This window comes from Mustela nivalis (assembly GCF_964662115.1).
Source record: "Mustela nivalis genome assembly, chromosome: 2".
In the NCBI taxonomy this organism is placed as follows: Eukaryota; Metazoa; Chordata; class Mammalia; order Carnivora; family Mustelidae; genus Mustela; species Mustela nivalis.
This window is the reverse complement of record NC_139021.1, coordinates 149,964,226-149,986,225: the sequence shown is the minus strand read 5'-3', so window position 1 is coordinate 149,986,225 and position 22,000 is coordinate 149,964,226. Positions and strand designations below refer to the sequence as shown.

General features: G+C 47.7%; 1 protein-coding gene across 3 annotated transcripts; it reads left to right on the top strand.

The window, feature by feature from the left end:
- Positions 1-2,343: 2,343 nt before the first annotated feature.
- Positions 2,344-11,850, top strand: FXYD4 (FXYD domain containing ion transport regulator 4). Of its 3 annotated transcripts, none has more exons than XM_082721851.1 (10): positions 6,154-6,671; positions 7,969-8,069; positions 8,656-8,707; positions 9,483-9,542; positions 10,090-10,122; positions 10,245-10,268; positions 10,908-10,982; positions 11,078-11,114; positions 11,428-11,465; positions 11,660-11,850. In XM_082721851.1, exons 4-10 carry the CDS (start codon positions 9,503-9,505, stop codon positions 11,677-11,679), a joined length of 267 nt encoding a protein of 88 aa, XP_082577977.1. In that variant the 5' UTR covers positions 6,154-6,671; positions 7,969-8,069; positions 8,656-8,707; positions 9,483-9,502; the 3' UTR covers positions 11,680-11,850. The 3 variants fall into 3 exon arrangements, with proteins under 3 accessions (XP_082577975.1, XP_082577977.1, XP_082577976.1); XM_082721850.1 differs by having other exon boundaries at positions 6,271-6,671; positions 9,422-9,542; XM_082721849.1 differs by lacking the exons at positions 10,090-10,122; positions 10,245-10,268; positions 10,908-10,982; ... (1 more) ...; positions 11,428-11,465; positions 11,660-11,850 and adding exons at positions 2,344-4,123; positions 4,404-4,557; positions 4,714-5,086; positions 5,327-5,534; positions 9,026-9,136 and having other exon boundaries at positions 5,670-6,671; positions 9,422-9,503.
- Positions 11,851-22,000: the final 10,150 nt, after the last annotated feature.

Below are 22,000 nucleotides of genomic sequence, written 5' to 3'. Positions count from 1 at the left end.
GATCAAGTCCCACATTGGGCTCCCTGCTCAGCCAGGAGCCTGCTTCTCCTACTGCCTGCTCTGCCTGTTGCTCCTCCTGCTTATGCTCTCTGACAAATAAATAAATAGAATCTTTAAAAAAAAAAAAAAAAGGGCGCCTGGGTGGCTCAGCGGGTTAAGCCGCTGCCTTCGGCTCAGGTCATGATCTCAGGGTCCTGGGATCGAGTCCCGCATTGGGCTCTCTGCTCAGCAGGGAGCCTGCTTCCTCCTCTCTCTCTCTGCCTGCCTCTCTGCCTACTTGTGATTTCTCTCTGTCAAATAAATAAATAAAATCTTTTAAAAAAAAAAAAAAAACCTTTTTTTGTAAATTATGCTCTAACCTAAAATCTGGGCATATGTTTGACTTCCTTGGCTCAATTCAACCAGGAAAAAAAAAATGGCAAAGGAAAATTTGACTGTGGCATACAAATGTTTTAAATCTATGTTTCTATCATTGACCAATTCTGACCTCCCAGTCTAAGAAAGCTGTCTCTCCCCCATCATTCTCTACATCTCAGCTGCTTTCTGTGTCTTCACTGCACCTGTCCATGAGTACTTGAAATACTGTACCATCTATTTCTTTTTCCAACTCATTGCCCTCACCGTGATGTCAGTCACTCGAGGCAGGGGCTTTGCATTGCCTAGTTCAGGGCCCCCAGTTCCTGGAACTGGGGTGAGAATCAAAATTTATGTTTATCAATAGATATCAAATTAATTATATTAGAATGGAAATTATATTAGAATGAAAAGTTGTAAAACCAAACTGTAATATATGTTATCTTTTCTTTCTTTTTTTTTTTTCTTTATTAGTACATAAACTCTACCCTCAAGGTGGGCCTTGAACTCATGACCTCCAAGATCAAGAGTCTCGGGGAGCCTGTGTGGCTCAGTGGGTTAAGCCTCTGCCTTCTGCTCAGGTCGTGTTCTCTGGGTCCTGGGATACAGCCCCACATCAGGCTCTCTGCTCAGCAGGGAGCCTGTTTCCCCCACTCTCTCTCTGCCTGCCTCTCTGCCTCCTTGTAATCTCTGTCTGTCAAATAAATAAATAAAATATTTAAAAAAGAAAAAAGATCAAGAGTCTCATGCTCTACCAACTGAGCGAGCCAGGAACCTCTCTAACTTATAAATTATTTTTTTTTAAGATTTTATCTATTTATTTGACAGAGACACAGCAAGAGAGAAAATAGAAGCAGAGGGAGCGGGAGAGGGAGAAGCAGGCTTCCTGCTGAGCAGGAAGCCCAATGTGGGGCCCAGGACCCCAGGATCATGACCTGAGCTGAAGGCAGATGCTTAATGACTAAGCCACCCATGCACCCAACTTATAACTTATTTTAAAAACCCTGGCACACACATACATGTATAGTGATACCAACTTTTTGACAACTGGGCCCCTAGTGAAAATAAAAAGTACACTTAGAATTCAACTCTTGATCTCAGAGTTGTGGGTTCGAGCTGCAAATTGGACACAGAAATTACTTCAAAAAAATGTTTTTAATAGCTAAATATTATTACCTGCATAAAAATCACACACACACACATACCCCCAAAGAGAAATATATATATATAAAATATATTATATATATATACAAACACACACACACATATATATATATATATATATATATTTTTTTTTTTTTTTAAAACGATGTATTTTAGGGGCATCTGGGTGGATCAGTCATTAGGCCTTTGCCTTCCACTCGGGTCATAATCCCAGGGTCCTGGGATCAAGCCCTGAGGCAGGCTCCCTGCTCCAAAGGAAGCCTGCTTCTCCCTCCCTCCCACTCCCCCTGCTTCTACTCTGTCAAATAAATAATTTTCTAAAAAATTAAGATGTATTTTGACAGGGCACACACACACACACACACACACACAAATGTGCAGAGGGGGAGGGGCAAACGGAGAGGATGAGAAAGAATTTCAAGCAAACTCCTCACTGAGCACGGGCCCAACACAGGGTTCCATCCCATGACTCACTAGATCATGGCCTGAGCAGAAACCTAGAGCTAGACATTCAACCAACTGAGCCATCCAAGTGCCCTGAACTCTATATTTTATTTTTTTTTATTTTATTTTTTTTAAAGATTTTATTTGTTTATTTGACAGACAGAGATCACAAGTAGGCAGAGAGGCAGGCAGAGAGAGAGAGAGAGAGGGAAGCAGGCTCCCTGCTGAGCAGAGAGCCCGATGCGGGACTCAATCCCAGGACCCTGAGATAATGACCTGAGCCGAAGGCCGCAGCTTAACCCACTGAGCCACCCAGGCGCCCCAGTGAACTCTATATTTTAAATAGAGTAATTGCTTGGTGGGTAAATCGTTTCTCAACAGAGCTGTTTTAAATAATATTAAAAATAAATCACGCGCACAGCTTAGTGTGGAGAGTGGTGGTTAAGAGCCAGCTCTAGAGCTGTGTGGCCCAGAGCTTCACTTAATGATCCATCTCATTTTCCCATCCTGAAATCAGGCGGTGAATCCTCTCTAGATAGGCTGTTCTTAGGATAACATGAGTTAATACACGGAAAGTGCTGGAAAACAGTCTGCCAGGTAGCAAGCACTCACTTAGGCTGCTCTAGTGGAGGAAGCTGCAGTCACCAGAGTGAGAAGTGTTAGTGCCCTTGAAGGGTCCTAGCCTGAGGAGCAGGTGCATCAATAGAGAACTCCTTATGTGCTTAGTGGTGGCCTGTGTGGCCAGGTGGATAAGCAAGTGACCTGAGAGAGGGAACTCTGAAATATATTGGGGGGGGGGGGGGGTGTTAAACAGTGTAAGATTCTTCTTCTTTTCTTTTTTTTTTTTTTTTTTTTTTTTTTAAGATTTTACTTATTTGAGAGAGAAAGCAGGGAGGAGGGACAGGGGACTCTGATCCTTGTACCCTGGTATCATTACCTGAGCTGAAGGCACTTAACCAACCTAGCTACCCAGGTGGCCCTTAAGTAATCTCTACACCCTACGTGGGGCTCGAACTCACAAACCCCAAGATCAACAGTACTACCGACTGAGACAGCCAGGCACCCGGGAATAGTTGTTTTGGAAGTTGCCTGTCAAGTACCCCTAGGAAGTGAAGAGGACGCGTGTCCACGAGATACTTCAATTACAAGGTCGAGAGCTGAGAAATCTGGTTCACGAGAGGCACACATAGCACAACTATGCTTAGGGCCCTGTGGGTGAGAGGAAAGCTTTACTGAGGTCTAACAAAAACAACAAAAAGTCAAGGAGAAGTGACGTCGCCTGACCTCAGTTCAGTGAACAGTTTCCGCCTCTCTCCTTCCGCATTAGGGCTTCTGCCTCATATCTCGCCCTTGTGTGAAGGCCTCCCCAAGTCCAAGGTCCCTTGCCGGCTTTCTGGCCTCACTCCAAGCAGCTCACCGCCTCCTGCCCGTTCCCCATGCGGCCCTGCTCTTGGCTTCCTCCTCCCTGGCCTGCTCTGGACTCAGCAGCTGTGCTGTCCCTTCACCTCAGCTATCCTTCAAAGCCTCTAGAGTCCCAGTTACCGATGACCACGACTTCCCGAAAACCGTGACAATCACGGTTGCACGAACTAACAAGAGACGCACAAAGACTCTGGCAAGATTTAAAACGAGTCACGACCTTCACAGGGCAAACAGCAACATGTGTGGCTGCGCATGCGTAACAAGGCGACTACTTGACAAACCCGTTGTTTGACCGGAGCAGCCAATCCGCGCGAGGAGGAACCACAGAAAGGCCCCGCCCACACAGCCTGGGTCTTCGCCCCACAGGCGGCTTCACCCGCGGCCCCGCCTCAACAGCCATATCTTAGTGCTGACTGGCTGGAAGCCACCACGGTTCTATTCCGATTGGCTGTTTCTTGGTCCTATGCGCAAAGGGAAGGGTGGTAACGGATGGCGGCTAGAAAGGGGCCTCCTAGAGGCGGAGGAATCATCTTTTCTGGAGGCCGCAGTTGGACTAAGAGAGTTAGACTCTTATACAGTCCTAAGGGGAGTGGCTACCACCGAGACCCATAGAACCCTCTTCGTGAGACGACCTACCTCTCATCGTTTCCGTGTCCTCTCTTCCAGAAGGCCCTTGGAATCCGCAGTGAAGCCCCCCTCCTGTCTTCCTAACGCGCAAGAGTGGGCCAAAGGCCTAACAGTGAGCCCTCAGACAGTGGCTACCCTTCAGATGGCCGCCCTCCTCCTCCTCCACCCGCTACCCTCTCACAGGCTGCCTCATTTTCTCCCACTCCTCTCCCGCATCATCAAAGGGAGTGAGCTCCAGATCTGCGTGACCCCAGATAGGAGCCCAGCTCTCTGAACTCACCTGGGGGGCCTGGGGGAAAATGCAGAGAGAGGGGAAGGAGAGCTGAGGGACTCCTGAGGGAGACAGCACAGGAGGTGGGTCCAGGTGGGAATTCAGTATCTATTTCTCACAGGGATGAAACATTGGAGACAACTGGGAGAAGCCTCAGAGATCAGAGATAACCTCTCACACCTCATGAATGCGGTCTTCTCCCTCCTCTACCAAACCCCGTCAAAATAGACAGTCTCAGCCTTCTACTGATTCTGACATTCAGTCCCTCTTGGAAGGTAGGAAAAAAACACATTATGCTCCCACTATGTGCTAGGCAAGATAAGTACTACTTCCCTTTCATTTTACCTCTGGTCCTTCTTAGATAATTCCTGTTTTATTACCTTTTCTCAGGAAGGTTAATGGCTTTGAGGATGCATCTCTGGTTTTCACAGAGCAATACTGGTGCTTGCAGAAGGGGAGAAGCACAATTCGGGAGTGTGAGGAGGTGTGGCAGTGATTGACATGAGCAGAGGTGGGATCCTGGGCATCAGTGCTGATTTTCAGGTGGACACGCTTGGCAACAGACTTACCGTCTTCCACACAAGGTCCTTTATATCCTTTGCAACACTGACTCCAGAAGGGGAAGAAAGAGTTCAGACTGGATCTTTGCATTTTCTCTCTCTCAACTTTTAATACCTCCAGGCTGTCACTTGCACCTGCCAAAGTCTGGCTCTCCTTCACCCACTCTTTCCAGCCTTCCATCACCCCAAGGCTTGATTTCCCTGTAAGTCTCAGTGCCTCTTACCCAGATCTCCCATCTGGAAGGTAAGAAATCAGATTCATGGGACATCTGGGCGGTTCAGTCGGTTAAGCATCCACCTTCAGCTCAGGTCATGATCCCAGAGTCCCAAGATTGAGCCCCACATCGGGCTCCCTCCTCATGGGGAAGTCTGCTTCTCCCTCTGTTCCTCACCCTGCTCATGTTCCCTATCTCTTTCTTCCAAATAAATAAATAAAATCTTATAAATAAAATCTTAAAAGGAAGGAAGGAAGAAAGGAATGGAGGAAGGAAGAAAAGAAATCAGACCCAAATGGACGGCTCCAGAGATTCTGACGAGGAATGCATATCCAAGAAGCAGGGCAAGCGACCAGCCCTCCTTGAAAGTGATTTCCTGAAAGCAGCCTTCACTGCCAGTCCAGCCTCTCAGGAATTATACCTTGAGAGAGCGAGCAGTTGTTCATCCTAAACACTCCTAATGAATGAAAAGGACAGGTTAGTAAACACTTCTTAATATGCCAAACATTTAAAGGTTTCAACAACTAGTTTCATGACCACGTGTAAGTACTGATTTTAATATCTAAAAAGATAAATGCACTAACCTGGGAATTGACTTCCCACCACTTCCAGCGGGGAAGGCATTGCTGCCTGCCACTGAGTGAATGGTCCGCCTTTGAGGCCCCTCCAAGAGGGGATAGACAAGCTCTTCAGCTGTTCTGCACGAACACCTATGGCCAGTTTGGGCAAATGGAAGAGATGAGGCAGTGACTTACCATTGCGCTTGCAGAAGTCACACACAGGTAGCTGGGCTTTCTCTTGCTGGTTCTGCGCCAGGCTCAACCTATCCCCTACCTTGGACCAGTGTCAAGACCACGAGGCTCAGGTGAAGTTCTCTTTCTACCTGTTACAGATGATGCTATCTCACAGGGATGTGGAAGGGAGTGGAGGATGCCTGACTAAGGACAGAAGCTGCAGGGCAGAGCAAAGGTGCTAGGGCCTTCTGGAGAAGTGGATCTGAGGTCCTTTCCATGCTTCCTGGAAACCTCCAAAAGTAAAGAGGGCCCTTTTTGCGAATGGTGCTTCATGGCTGCTGCTTCCTCACTGTGACCTGACAGGGCAGAATAACACTGCTGAAGGGTTTAATCACTTGAGCTAAGACCCCCTTCCTCCATGAAGGCACAATGTGACCTTGAGCAAGACCTTTCTCTTCTCTAGAATGTGGTTTCTCTGTCGGTGGGGGGGGGGGGCTCTCTATTGAAGACCCCCTTTCTCTTATGCTGCAGATCTCTCTGGGCATCCAACAGGGCCTTCCGAGCTCCAGTTACAGTGAGCCGAGCAGCACAATCTGATGTCATCGTCCCCACAAACATTCAGAGTAGGCTCGGTCATGGTTCCTACTTTATGGATGAATAAATAGGAAGAGGGTAAATTAGTTGCTCAAGTGCACATAGCAAGTAACTAACAGAGCCTGGATTTCACTTCCAAGTATGTGCAATTAATGGTTCTGAATCTTGAGGTTGACGAACTTTCCTCGCACCAGACCTAGGAGGCATTCATTCCACAAATACATATTGAGGGCTGATCATGGAGCAGGCCCATACTCCCGCAGAACCTACGCCGCAAACCTCAAAGGTCAGTCCTGTCATTATTCCATTTTAGAGGAGAGGGAACTGGGGTTCGGAATGATAAAGGAGCTACCTGAGCTTACCCAGTGAGCAAACGGGAGGCTGGGCTTCAATTCTAGCTCTTCTTGGCCCCAGAGCCCCTGGACTTGAACTTTTGAAGACGGGGCACCGTGGAAGGTTTTCATGAGAAGGTATAACATGTTCGTACCAGGAATACCCACTCCCTTCCTACTCACCCTTCCTCCCCACTCTGCCTTTCAAGGTTTTGTTTTGCCCCCTCATCCCCAGGACTGGGAGCCTCTGGTGGCTTCTTGTCCTCACTGACTCAACAATCCAATCAAAACTGATTTACTAATGTCCATGACTGGCCATTGGGAATAAGGGAACGAACAGCCCTGACCTCAGCTGATTACCATCCAGTGATAAAAGCAGCAAAGAGGAACTGGGGAGGAGGGACAGCAGAAGGGAGAAGCCAGAGCTCATCCAGGCCAAGAGCATGTGGTGGAGTGAAGGGTGAAAGGGGGGTTTGGCCAGCAGCCCGTGAGGCAGGTATGGGGGTCCACAGAGGAAAGCAGCCCACTATTCAGCCTGGAGCTGGCAGTCCTCCTCCTGGCACCGCCCCTCCCCCACACTCTGTGGAGCAGGCAGGAAACCAGGGCCTGGGCCAGGCTGGTTTCTCATCTTAGCCATCAATTTCCCTGGGCTTAAGTGGGTGTCAGGGCCTGGTCAGATGGTGGGCAATTCTGAAGGAAGCCATCAACCCCAGCCCACACACAGGTAGCTGGGCTCTCTCTTGCTGGTTCTGCGCCAGGCTCAACCTATCCCCTACCTTCGACCAGTGTCAAGACCACAAGGCTCAGGTGAAGTTCTCTTTCTACCTGTTAACTAACAGCCGTCCCCCTCAGTAAACACCCAGTCCAGGGAAAAGCAATGGGACCACTGAGCAAATGGAGCCTCAAGGCCAGTCCCTGACTCCTTGACTCAGTTGTCCCCCGGACACCCCACACAGCAGTCCTTGAACCCCGGCTGCTGGCACAAGAACCCAGAAACAGCGTATCCCCCTTCCAGCAACCCTCTGGACCCCTCTAAATGAGCTAAAGAAGCTGAAAGTCCACTTTCTCCTCAAGAAAATTCTCACCACCTTAGCCTCTGATGGCCCCGGCGCCCCCAGGAGCTCAGCTCTGCACTGGGTGTGGCAGGACAAACTGTCTCAAGAGCTCACAGGGTTGGGGTGGGGGGTGGGAGGAGTGGAGAAGGAGCTCCTGGAATCTCAAGGAATCTGACCAGTTCTCTCCTGCCTACAGGTATTGTTGCCCTGGGCGGAGCTGTTGGGTTTAAAGAGCTGGAACCCACCTGGGCTGAACCCAGCCCCAGCAGCCTCTCCAGATCTACGCCCGGCTCTCAGGTGAGCAAGTGTCTGGCTAGGACTTCAGGGCTGCTGGGCGGAAGGGTGGCAGAAGAAGGGTGAGGGTGGAGAGTGGTACCAGTCTGAGGAAGGGGTGGTGGGTGCCTGGGTAGTCTCAGTAACAGGGTGCATTTTTGAGGGTTTTGAGCATCAGAGGCCGTTGGCTCTGTGACCACTGTCATACAGAGAGCAGGATAGGGGTGGGAGGAAACAGGAGCCAGCCTCTGGCTAAGGAATCCCAGGGTGGTGAGAAGGGTGAGTCCAAAGGAGAGCCGGCTTCAGAGACTGCTAAAAGTCGACAAACTTCCACATTCAGAAGCTGGACATTACTAGTCCCTCCCATCTAGGGCAAGAGGACCTATGTATGTATGTTTGTATGTATGTATCTATATATCAACTTTTATTAAGCGATTCATGAATCAGGCAGCATCCCATTTAGCAAGTATGGAGGGCTGTGTATTTCTTCATTGTAACACGTTTCATTACTTACTGTGTGCTAGGCATTATTCTTGGGCTTCACATAGAGTAATGCATTTAATTCGATCATAACTGTATGCAGTTGCTATTGATTGTCCTCATTTTACAGGACACTGAAGCACCGAGAGGTGAAGCAAGCCACTGAGTCACACAGCTGTTGGGTGGGTTTGAGGGGATTAGAGTTACAGATAAGAATGGGGGCTTCAGTTTGCAACAGCTGACAGTCCCTAAGCTTGCCTGCAGCTAACTACATGCAGAGAGCTGGAAGGGGTTTTATCTTGAGGAAACAGCCACCCTAGGAACTAGTACTTAGGACGTGAATGGTTCCCACCCCGGGGGGAAAGAAAGGAGCAATGTTCCTTCTACCCACTAGGCAGTTTCCTGCTGTGGGATTTGGGGCTGCCTTGGAGCAGGATCCCTGGCTGGGGCTGGAGTGGGAGGCCCTCACATGCTTCCACTACCACCTTTCCCCTCCTCAGCTGCCTGTTTCTCTGCGGCTCAGCCCGGGTGTGCTCGCCCTTTGCAGAGACTATCTTGGAATTCATCCTGATATCGCCGGAGGCCCAGACCTTTGGGAACAATAGCTCAGGGTACCTAGCCTTTTGGAGTGGGGGTAAGGAACCAAAGCCTGAGTTAGAACAGTAGCCCTGCTCCTCTGACCTAGAGTCAGGCTTCTGATTAAAGACTTTAACAAAGAATTTAACAAATCACTTACTAGGTGTGAGCATTGTTCGAAGTACTTAACTGGTATTAACTCAATCCAGGTAACTCCACTGGGCATTTACTATTATCATCTCTAGATGAGGAAACTGAAATCAGTAACTTTCCTAAGCCCACCTCATAAACTAAGTGCACCCTTGGGATCTATGCCCTAGGCACTGTGAATCTGGGGCAGGTCCTGGCTATCTGACCCCATCCTGCCCCCCTCCCCTGCAGTCCTGCTCTGCAGCCATATCATGAACAGAGTGACCCGGGGCCTTCTCCTCACACTGGCAGGTGAGTCCTCCCAGAAATGAACCTGTTACCACTCACCCTCCCCACAAGGCAGAGAAAACCAGGGCAGCATCTCCCAAAGGGGGCCTGATGTTGAACAAATGTTTTTTCACTTAAACTGTCCATTTAAAGAGTGACACTAGGAGATAATAGTACAGGGAGGAAGAGGATATTGCAAAAATTGTCCTAAATAATTGAATGTTGGAAAACAGTAACCATCTGTTGGCATAAAGAGAGAAGCATTCCCTGTTCCCTGTAGGGCATTAGCCAGGATCTCTGTAGGAAGCTGCTCAGAAGAGGGTAAAAAGATACCAACACAGCATGCATTTCAGATGCAAGAAATAGCAGGAAGCCTGAGAAATGGCAGGAAGGGCTGGGGGGTGAGAGGAACAGCTATGGGGTAAAAGACAAAATCCCAGGACTATCTGGGGCCGGGGAACGTATGAGGGTCCAGGACCCAGGAGGCTGGTCTGGGCTGAGGACATGCCTGCTGCTTCCTTTTGAGACCAGTGTCATGAATTAATACCTGATCCCTCCTTTTCCCACCCAGGCCTGCCTGCCTTAGAAGCCAATGACCTGGTTGGTGAGTGAGGCCCCAGACTGCCCTGCTCCCACTGCCCCACATTTTCCCTCTAAGACCCCACATCCTGGTTCTGGTCCTTATTGGTTTTTTTTTTTTTTTTTTCCCCACCCCCTTTCCTGCAGATAAAGACAGTCCCTTCTACTATGGTAAGAGCTGATCTCCCTCATCCCCTACCCCTGCCTTTGCCTATCCTGGACCTCTTTGCTAGAGCTTGGTGAGGGCTATTGAGGAAAGGGGCTGGACTGGGGATTACAGAGTCGGAATGGTCTATGAAAAGAGCGAGAGGGCAATATGCAGCATGAGCTTTGGGAGAACTTCATTCCAGCAAGGAGGGAAGGTACCCACAGGATATTTAGGAAGATTTCTGGGGAAAGGGCTGGAGGCTTTTGAGCCCCCAGGTATCTCATCTTCCACTCTCTCACTTGCCTTCCCCAGCATGGTCTCCTTGTTGCCCGACAGCCCGCAGCAGCTTTCCTCTTCCTCTGTCCGCCACTGTCTCCAGTGTTCTACACACTCTTCCTCTCCCTCCAGCCTCAGCACAAATGCCACCTTTCAGAAAAGACATCCTTGATCAAAAAAGCTTCCAACTCCCTAATTTTTCTGTGCTCTTCTGCTTACTTTTTCTTCCTCATGCTTCCCTATCTTTTTACTGGCTTGTCTTTCCTGTTGCCTGAAATGTAAGTGCAAATGCATGAGCAGGGGACAAGCAGGTGATCAGATGTGTGTTTTGAATGAGCGAGTGGAGTGGAGCCAGGCTCGTGCCAGCTCACTCTCTGCTCCCCCAGACTGGGAAAGCCTGCAGCTGGGCGGCATGATTTTTGGAGGGCTCCTGTGCATCGCTGGAATCTTGATAGCCCTAAGTGAGTGGTCGGGCCACGGGGCTGGGCATGGTGGAGGGGGTGGGGTGGCCCAGGTGCCCCAGGTTCTTTGCACCTACCAGCTTTTCCTCTCACAGGTGGAAAATGCAAATGCAAGTACAATCAGAAGCACAGGTGAGACAGGGCCCCTATTGTATGCCCTGGGAGCAGAGCATACCTCTTTTGGGGTAACATCCTGTAATTTAGAGCAAGAGGACAGCCCCTGGGTTGCATCCTGGGCTTGCAGTGAGATTTGTTATTCATGGATTATCAGCCCTGAAGTGCCCCAAATCAGGGAAAGCTATAACCCTTGTTATTGTTTAAAGTGACAATGGAAGAATAGCAAGGAAGTGTGTGTGCCCCCCCTAGGGAGGGAGCACCAGGTGTCTTCCTGGGGGATAAAGGACAGAAGGACTGGGAATGCTAATTTGATGTGCTCCTTTCTCAGCCCCTTACCTGAGAAAGCCATTCCACTCATCACTCCAGGTAAGATGGGCTTCTTTGGTGTCTTTGAGAAGCTTCCGGGCACTCAGGCAGGGTGGCCATAGTATTTGAGCATTATCAAATGCCTTGTGTAAGGCTGGCCAAGCCAGCCCAGTCTGGGGGTTTCTGGAGGCTGAGAGGATTGTCTTTGTAGTAGTGACCATGTCACAAGGACCTTACTCCCATTCTCTCCTCAGGCTCTGCCAGTACCTGCTGAGCACAGGACCAGCTTCATGGCACTCTTGTTACTGGCTCCGATGCTGTTCCTTCCCCACGTGGGGGCCCTACACTCCATGATGGCCTTTTCCCCCCACAGTGGGCCCTTAGTCTCCCTTCTGATCAGAAGGCTGTCCAAAGCTTATTTCTAAATTAAACTGTCTCACCCCTCCCTCCAGTGTGTAAGTGGGTCCTTCTGTGTATCTGATCCCAGGGATGGGCAGTCTGGGCAGGGACTCTGACATCTTGCTCAGAAATGCTCAGGCCCTCAGTGGCTGGTGGGGAGGGGGTCCTATGGATTTCTGTTGCTTCTTACAGCCACGTGTCTGTCCTGAGGCCTACTCCCAGCATGCCCCCAGCTTTGAAAAACTAATCATTGGTTTTCTTCCCCCTTGCCTCATCCATGCACTGTTCAAAATACCTCAATTTTATATCAAAGGACCTTACAATTTCCTTACCTTGCCTATAGACCCTAGAAGTCCCTGTGAACCAGATACCCATGACATTCTCTAACCCAGAATGATCCCCAGGGGCTCACCCTCCATGAACAGGCCACCTCACTCAGTGAATGCTGTCGTTCACACAGCTCAGGAAATGAAGCAATTCCTTCGTTGACCCACCCGATGTAAAATCCTATATAACCCTCAGACAAACCCATGGACTCTCCTAGATAATATCCTATTGGACCCTAATATGAGCCACATCCCAAGAAGCCCTGCATCTTAGAACCAAAGACCATCCATACAAATCTAGGTTCCCCAGTATGTCCAAAATCCACTCCCAGAACACCTCACTTGAGAGGTCCCTACATGTATGGGGTTGGGCTGGGGAAATGCCTCTCCCATCTCGTCAGCCTGTCTGTCCTGCAGCCCTATCCTTCATGCCAGTCTCCATAGTCCAGAACAGAAGGAGCTAAGGTGCCCTCAGTCCAGCCCCTGCTCCCAACATCGGTCCTAGGGTGGAAGCAGACTGAAGCAGCAGAGATCTCCCCTTTCCCTTCCAGATGGTGATACACAGTCTGGAGTGCACCAGATCTGGAGTGATTGACAGCCATGTTGGGGCAACTTGGTATATCTTGGGGTTGCTTCAGGCCAGCTCTCTAATGGTGCACTGCTCCAGATCCTCCCTCTACTTCTCAGGGTGGGGCCGTGTCCTGGAAATTACCCTGTGTCCTAGACTTCAGGCCACTGACTTGTAGACTTGGGTTAGAACGCCAGAGCAGGGGAGTCTGAAAGCTGAACCCTTCCTCCTGGTTGGCACCCCATCCAGGAGGTTCATAGATCTGCTTAGGGTCCTTGAAATAGGACACAGGAGGAGGTAGAGGTGGGGGAGGGTTCCAAGGCCGGACATGAGCTGCCGCAGGAAGTCCAGAAACCTGAGTGAGACCGGAGACACCTGTCTAATGGAAGACCAAGGGTGGCAGGGAGCCAAGCTCATCACCCAGCAGAACCAATCCTATAAGGCCCTTAAGGCCCCAGGTTTCTGAGCCGAGGCACCCTGTGAAGAAAATGAGTGTGTTTCAGCAGCCGGCGTGCATGGCGACGTGATCGGGTTAAGAGGTGACCTCTGAGCTGAATCCTCAAAGGTGAATGATCAGAGGAGCCAGCTGCACAGACATCTTTCCTGGTAGAGAGACTAGCGCTTGCAATTGGCCTTTGGAGGACCAGAGAAAAGCCAGTGTGAGTGGCACATCAGTGAGGAGATCAAAGAGGAGGCAGGTGCAGTCGCTGCAGGGAGAACCACTGCCCCCTCCTGAGCCGGGAATTGGGGGACCCTGGAGCCCCATGGGAGGTCGGAGCAGAAGGAAGGCAGGAGAGCACCAGCTGCGGGGAGCCCAACATAGGGGAGCAGCCAGAAGTGGCTTCCAAGCTAGCTTTTCCATCCTGGGAAGTGGGGTGCCTGACCTCCTCCTCCTTGGGCAGGGGAGGACGCTGGTGTGAGGGGATTGCAACTGTGAAGTAAAAATAAGCTCCACTTAAGAAAGCGAAGTCTGTGGCCATTCGTTCATGGGGCTGGTGCGGCAGAGACTGAAGTGACATTGTCAGAACGCCACCCTCTGAGTGACGGAAAACTGCTTTTTTTAAAAAAAAGTTGATTTATTTAAGTAATCTCAGAAACCCATGGTGTGGCTGGAACTCACCCGGAGATTGAGAACAGCATGATCTACCCACTGAGCCAACCAGGCTCAGGGGAACCTCAACCACTTTGGCCCGAGATTCCGTGATTCCAACCTGGGAGCCCCCTTTGGTAGAGGGTTTCCGGACAAAACCTTCCACATCCCTCTGAACGGTTTCGTTCCCTGGCTCCACTTCACAGTGGACACCAGTCCCCATCTTCCTGTATCTTCAGGCTGCCAAACACAGCTTTATTCCAAGTTCGTCTGAACAAATTGCACAGTTCCCTCCTGGAAGCAACCACTCTGGGGTGAAGGACCCCATGAGACCTACACCCTCAATATATGGGACTCGTCATTGCCCAGCACTAGTGAGCCTGACTTGTCAATTACAGGCTGGTATCTAGTAGGTTAGGCTGATTCTGCCTGTCCAAGCCTGGGGCAAGGGGCTCTTGGAGGTCATCTTGGGTCTGGGTTAACCACAGGTGGAAGTCAGGGAATGTGACGGGAAGTGGGTGGGGCACCATGCAGGTCAGAGTCCATGTTAGCCTGTGACTTTGGCCGCTGGGCTCTGGAGTTGGGCTGCTGATTCCCGAGAAAAACAAGTCCTTCCCCCACCCTCTTCTCACCCTCCATTTCAACCACCACCCCTCTGGAAGGGAGAGGGAAAAGTAGCCATAGGACGAGAGGAGTCTCTGTCCAGGCTTCTCTGTGTGGAAGAGTCCCCTTCCCTGGTCCTATTTCTCCTTGGAGGAGCATGGCTTTAGTCACAGTTCCCTCCTTCTGTTTTCTTCTCCCAGAGGAGGGGTTGCCCAAGAAAGAATCCAAATAAGCAAAGAGTAATTTCTACTTAATTGAACACTTACTATGTGAAGGTCACTGTTACAAACACTTCATATTAACTCAGTTTTCCCAGCAGCTTATGAGATGGGAACTTGTATTATTCCATCTACACACAGGAGGAGACAAAGGTTCTCAGAGGTCTTACAGGCCATCTCGCTCCTAAGCTGTTTCTGGAGGACTGGGCTACCCTGCCTTTCTGGTATCACTATCTGAGAAAGAACCCAGTGACTGTGCCTGCTTGGGGACTAGCTATATCCCTTCCCCTTTGTGTATGTATACATATGTATGTGTGTGTATATATATATTTTTTTAATGTAAACTCTGCCCAATGTGGTGCTTGAACTCACGACCTAGAGATCAAGAGTTGCATGCTCCAGCTGCCTGCCTAGCTCAGTTGGAAGAGCATGAGAACCTTGATCTAGGATTTGTGAGTTTGAGCCCCAGGTTGGGTATAGAGATTACTTAAACAAACAAAACAAACAAAAAAACAGATTATGCTCTACCCAGTGAGGCAGTCAGGTATCCCTTACCCATTTTTAAATTTAAATAATCTTTTTTATTTTTTTAAGGATTTATTTATTTATTTTAGGGAGAGAAAGAGAGCAAGTGGGCACAAGAGGGAGGGACAGAGGAAGAGAACCTTCAAGCTGAAAGTGGAGGCCAACTCAGGCTCAATCCCATGACCCATGAGATCATGACCTGAGCCAAAGAGTTTGATACTTAGCCAACTAAGGCAACCAGGCACCCCATCTTATTTTTTTCTAAAGTTGTTTTAAAGATGTTTCTAAACAGCTTTCATGCTTATTACAGAAAAGTTGAACATTACAGAGATATCTCACTTAGGTAAATCAGGTTTATTTTTATTTTTTTTAAGATTTTATTTATCCGACAGAGAGGAATCACAAGAAGGCAGAGAGGTAGGCAGAAAGAAAGGGGGAAGCAGGCTCCCAGCTGAGCAGAGAGCCCAATGTGAGTCGATCCCAGGACCCTGAGACCACCACCCAAGCCGAAGGCAGAGGCTTAACCCACTGAGCCACCCAGGTGCCCCAGTAAATCAGTTTTAACCCAGCACTCAGAAATAATCAAAGTAAAAGTTTGATATAATATTTTATAGCTGTTATATATGAATAATATTTCATGTATATAGTATTTATATATATGTGTATGTGTGTGTGTATATATATAGTATAATATATAGATACAGTATTCTGTATTTCTCTGGAGATCCAGCCAGGTTGTTGTTAACTTCAATCGGTAGTTCATTACTTTGTACTGCTGAGTAGTCCTCTGAGAGCTTTTTTAAAAAGGGCCTATTAAAGAAAAAGTTGTAAGTTTTATTCTAAAACTTGTGCTTAAACCTTGTAATATTTCTGTTTCCCAGAAGGTAGCAGCACCTTACCCTCCTTTTTTTTCTTAGGTTTTAAGTCACCTCTACACCTAATGTGGGGCTCAAACTTGTAGCCCTGAGATCGAGTCACATGCTCCACTGACTAAGCCAGCCAGGCACCCCTTACCTTCAATCTTTGTGCAAAATGCCATAGAACCCAGGGTAAGAAGGGCTAACAGGGAACACAGGGAGCATACCCGGAGGCATCTGGGTGGATCACTGGGTAGGTCCTATGCTGGGCTCTGTAGAAGGATTTATTACTCAAGTCTCAACCCAGCCATCAGAGGAATATTCCTAAGACAAGATCAGATCAACTCTGCTCAAAATGAACCAGAGATACCCTATTTATCTTACAGAACAATCCCCTTAACACGGCCGATGGGCCCCACTTCTGACCCCAGGCCCTACCAACATTCCATCTTCACCCACTCTCCACTCCTGCACTCACCCTGCTCCTAGATGTTTGAACACAGCACAGGCTCCGGCCTCAGCCTTGAGGCACCGCACTCCCTTCCCTGTGCTGGCCCTTGTCCCGGTTCCCCAGCACCCCTGCATTACCAGTTCCCTTCCTCTAGGGCCTTGTCAGGGGGCCTCCTGGCCACACTACAACCACAGCACGTTTTGTCCTCATCACTGTTCCCTGTGGCTTCTTTATATTCAGTCCTAATTCTCATATTATTGACGTTTTATTGATTTGTAAACGGTTTCCTACCCCGACCAGAATGTACCTTCAAATTGGCGCCTACAGAATTTCCTGAGTTTGATTCACAGATTTGGCTCTTCTCGAATTGCCATTTTATGGTTTCTTTTGAGTACATATTGGCCATTTTGAGCTTCTTGTGTTCTCAGCGTAATTTTTAAAAATCTGGCTGCATTCCTATCCTCATCCCCTCATAGATGATAATAGCACATGGGTCTTACAGTGATCCCATGCCTCCGATATATGTACACAGTACCTGTACCCAATCAAAAATATCCAGGCATGAAAGACAACTTGACACCAGACAACATAAACACAGAGAAAGAAGATGCAGAGATACTGGAGTGATCAGACCAATACTTTAAACTGTAACTAGTATGTTCAAGGAATGAGATGATATGTGGAGATTCTCAGAAGAAAACTCAATGTATGCGTTGTGGGTTAAGCCGTGTACTTCAAAAGGGTATGTTCAAGTTTTAAAACCTCAGAATCTGGAACTATGACCTTATTTGGAAATAGGGCTTCTGCAGCTATAATCATTTTAAGATGGGCTCATACTGGATTAGGTTGAGTTCTAATTCAGTGACTGGTGTCCTTACAAAAAGAAGAAAATTTGGACACAGCTAGAAGGCCATGTGCTGGGACACAGAGGCCATGTAGAGACACAGTGATGGGAATGATGCAGCTACAAGCCAAGGAACACCAAATTTGCTGGCAACCAAGGAAGCTAGAAAGAGGCATGGAAGGATTCTTCCAGAGGGAGCATGGCTTTGTCAACACCTTGATTTTGATTTCTCATCTCCGGACTATGAAAAAATCAAAGTGTTTATACTGTGCAAAACAAACAAACAAAAAAACCAAGTGGAAATTTTAGAACTATGAAGGTTTTTTTTGTTTTTGTTTTTGTTTTTTTTTTTTAAGTTTATTTACAACCTCTAGACTCAACCTCATAACCCTGAATCAAGAGTTGCATGCTCCATCAACTGAGCCAGGCTGGTGCCCAAACAGTATTTTGAGGGAGAAATAATGAAACCTTTCTCTCTGAAACTGATAATAAGTCAAGGATGTCATCTGACCCCAATTTTGCTCAGTGTCACTTTTTTTTTTTTTTCGGCATTGTGGTTCTACTGATAAAAAACAAACTTAGATCTAAGATTAGGAAACAAAGAAAGAAAGGAATAAAGTATATAAGGATTAGAAAGAAATCCAACATGGGTGCCTGGGTGGCTCAGTGGGTTAAGCCTCTGCCTTGGGCTCAGGTCACAATCTCAGGGTCCTGGGATGGAGCCTCAAATAGGTTCTCTGCTCAGCAGGGAGCCCACTTCCCCCTCTCTCTGCCTGCCTCTCTGCCTACTTGTGACCTCTGTCAAATAAATAGAATCTTTAATTAAAAAAAAGAAAGAGGGGTGCCTGGGTGGTTCAGTGGGTTTAAACCCTCTGCCTTCAGCTCAGGTCATGATCCCAGGGTCCTGGAATCAAGCCCCATATTGGGCTCTCTGCTCCGCAGGGAGCCTGCTTCCCTTCCTCTCTCTCTGCCTGCCTCTCTGCCCACTTGTGATCTCTATCAATAAAATATTTTTTTAAATCAATAAAACTATCAGTATTTGCATGTTTTATATAGAAAATCTACATTTAAATTAGCATAATTAAGCAAATTTAGCAGGCCACAATATAAAAAGCCACAGTATCTCAGGACATTTGTAGCTTAGTTGGTTAAGGGTCTTACTCTTAATTTCTGTTCAGGTCATGATCCCAGGGTTGTGCAGTTCGGCCCTATGCCGGGGCCCCATGCTCAGCGGGCAGTCTGCTTGAGATTTTCTCGTCCTCTCCTCCACCCCCACACTCACTCTCTAAAATGAAAATTTGTTTTAAATTTATAGTATTTCTTGGGGTACCTGGCTGGCTGTCTCAGTCTTCAGCATGCAACTCTGGATCTTGGGGTCCTGAGTTCAAATACCACTTGGGAGCAGAGTTTACTTTAAAAACAATCCAAGGGGGCCTGGATGGCTCAGTCATTAAGCTTCTGCCTTTGGCTCAGATAATGATCCCAGGACCCTGGGATCAAGCCCCTCCTTGGCAGGAAGCCTGTTTCTCCCTCTCCCCCACACCCCCACACTCACTGTGTCTCTGTCAAATAAGTAAAATCTTGAAAAAAAAATAATTTTTTTTTTTAAATCCTAAGAAGTCCCAGCAACAAATTCTTGGCAAATCAAATCAAAGACACCATGTAGAATATAATAAAATACCTGGAAACAAATTTCATATAATACATGCAAGGATTTTTACACAAAAACTAAAAACAAAACTAAGATGCTTTAAAAGAGCCTTAGGACTTGCACCTGCCAACATCCCAGAGGATGGGTGATAGTGCTCAGCAGCTCTGGGGGCTGCTTTTTGACTAGTAAATAGCCCTATGATGCAGGAGACATGGCCTTCATAATACTCGGGGTCTAAGCTGTAACTGTTCACTGAGACTTGTCAGAGACACCACACAAAACCATTTGTGATCACAAAACACCTGCATGACAGGGTCTATTCTGTCCTTCGTGGCAGATGGCAGGGCAGCCTGTGGAACCCCTGCAGCCTTCTGGTCACCTAATAGGTAAAAGCAGTATTTTCATGTGTAAAATAAGCTTTCTCCAAAATCCAAAATGCCTTACCAAAAATTCTGCTTCTTAGTGATTCAGTATCTTGACATTTACTTTGGAGAAAATGTCCCAGTTCTGCCCAAGGCCAAAGATTGGTAAACATTTCCTGTAAAGGCTGATTGTACATACATGAGGATAATGTTAGTCTTTGTGGGCACATGGTCTCCGATGAAACTACCCATCTCTCTGCCAGTGTAGCACAAGAGTAGCCACCAGACAAAACGAATGGGCATGGCTGTGTACTAAGAAAACATTTACAAAAAACAGGCAGCAGGGCCTAGTTTGCCCATCCTTGCCCAAGATTATTAGACCCTAAAAACTTCCCTGATGTGGCAGAGGCCTGAATTCTTCCTCCCTCTGGCACACACATTTCCTTCTAAGGCATCCAGAGTACTCGCTACTTTCTCCCCAACAAACCCAGTGAGGTCACTAATACTGTGGATCATGGCGAGATGATCAGCAGGAGTTACCAGAGCCCTGGAAAAGACAGGGAATGTGTTCTAATATCCATGTTATGAGAAGGTATAATTTCCTCCTTGATGCTGATTGAGGAGAATGTATTCACTAGGTCAGGAGCTTCTCAAGTGCTGGAGACTTAATGATCTTTAACTGGCAAGGGCACCACATTAAAAGCACTGAGCTTTGGGAGGCAATTACTAGGTTAAGGTCCTGGTCATCGGCTATCCTCTGCCAGAATTCAACTGATGTTCACTGAGATCAGACAAGCAAATTAAAAGGGCATTTGCAGGGTGCCTGGGTGGTTCAGTTGTTAGGCGTCTGCCTTTGGCTCAGGTCATGATCCCAGGGTCCTAGGACTGAGCTCTGAAATCAGGCTCCTGGCTCTGTGGGGAGCCTGCTTCTCCCTCTCCCACTCCCCCTGCTTGTGTTTCCTCTCAGTTTTCTCTCTGTACAAGAAGTATCATCTTAAAAAAAAAAAATTTTTTTTTTTTAAAAGGGCATTCACTTGCCTTTTTAGTCTATGAGCATGGCCCACACCTCAGACGTGGCACTTCTTATTCAGGTCTTGAATGGGGAACGCCATTTGAGAGGCCAAGAGGACTTGGCCTTTCCTACCATTATGACTCTTCACATGCCAAGGATCATGTGTGGGGGTTGGGTGGGTGTTCTGTCAGTTGTCTAGTGCCCCTTCCTAATTCACCCAGTGAGATAACCTAAAGGGTCTGCAAACCTATTCTGACCTACAGTGAGATGAACTTGGCCTGGGGACCCATTTGACACCTAGCCTTCTCATGTTCCCACTCTAACAGAGAGGATTCTGATTTTCAATTAGCTTTCTGCTCATACAGCCAGAGTTTAACAGCTGGGAGAAGCTGAGACCTTGCTGCTGTGCCATGTGGCCACTGGTCAGACAGAAGTGAAACCCTTATACTGCCTTTTGGGCTTTACTGTCTGCCACTACCCAGTCTCTGCTTTTGTCATCCTTTTATCCTCTGTATTATTGTACTGCCAATCATGGCTGAGAATTTCCATTAAACTTAAAATGCCGGTGCACATCACTAGCACATTCCTTTATCAAATTAGAAGCATCCTTGGGTCCTTCAACAAAAACTTGTTGAACTAATCACTATACCCAACATGAGGCTCAAACTCACAACCCCAAGATCAAGGGATACATGTTCTTCTAAGCCCACCATGAGCTCCTCTGCAAACATTTTTAGCTAGTTTCTCCCACCGCATATGCAAAACCCTAGCATACCCACTTGAGTCTGATTATCCCGTTCTCAATACCCAACATCCCTCCCTCCTGTAGGTCACAATCTCCCAAGTTTCAATAGTTCACTTCAGCAAATGATGAACTCCCCAAGCATTTTATTCAGAATTTTAATCTGAGTCCCAAGAGGTACCCATTACCAATCATTTTACACTCAACCCTCTGGCCCACCCCTCCAGAATCCCCTGGGGTACCAGGAGTCCTGTCCACACATATCAAGCCCTGAAGCTTTTTGGTAGCATGTGTTTCCTTCCGTAGTGGGATATCTCCCTTCTGTGTCATGTTAAGTCCTGACACTAGTTTTCTGGAACATAAAAATCAAGTTTTCTTGAAGGTGCTAGATCGTGAGCATTTTAAGTTTTGCAGGCAGAGGCATATTTCCAATTTCCAGTACTTTTTACTTATGAAACTCAATACAATGTTTTTCAGTGCAATTCTACTGGTAAGATTTGGATTCATTTGGGTAGTTTTCTTTGGGATCCCCAGACATTAAATCAACTCATCTGTAAAAACCATGTTTATGTCATAGATCATGTGAAAACAGGTAGTCTGGGTTTGATGGGTGGCTTGCCAATCCATTTTAGAAACAGTACCTGGAAGACTTTGATGAGGTAGACATCAAATCTATCTACCACAGGTGAGGCCTCCACATAGTCAATTCTAGGAGGGAGCCACTGCTGCTAGCCCAGCAATTTCAGATAATATAGCACATTCCTCTGGATATCCCATACCAGGTTCTTGAAACCCACTCCTTATATGGACCCTAAACCTAGAAAGGGAGGTAGGGAAGTTAATGTATTCCTTAAACTTCACACTATCTTACCATACCTTGCTCTCTCATGGTATCTTACCAGAACAAGTTTCATAAGCTCCCAGGTGCTCTATCTGGGTTTCTCTGG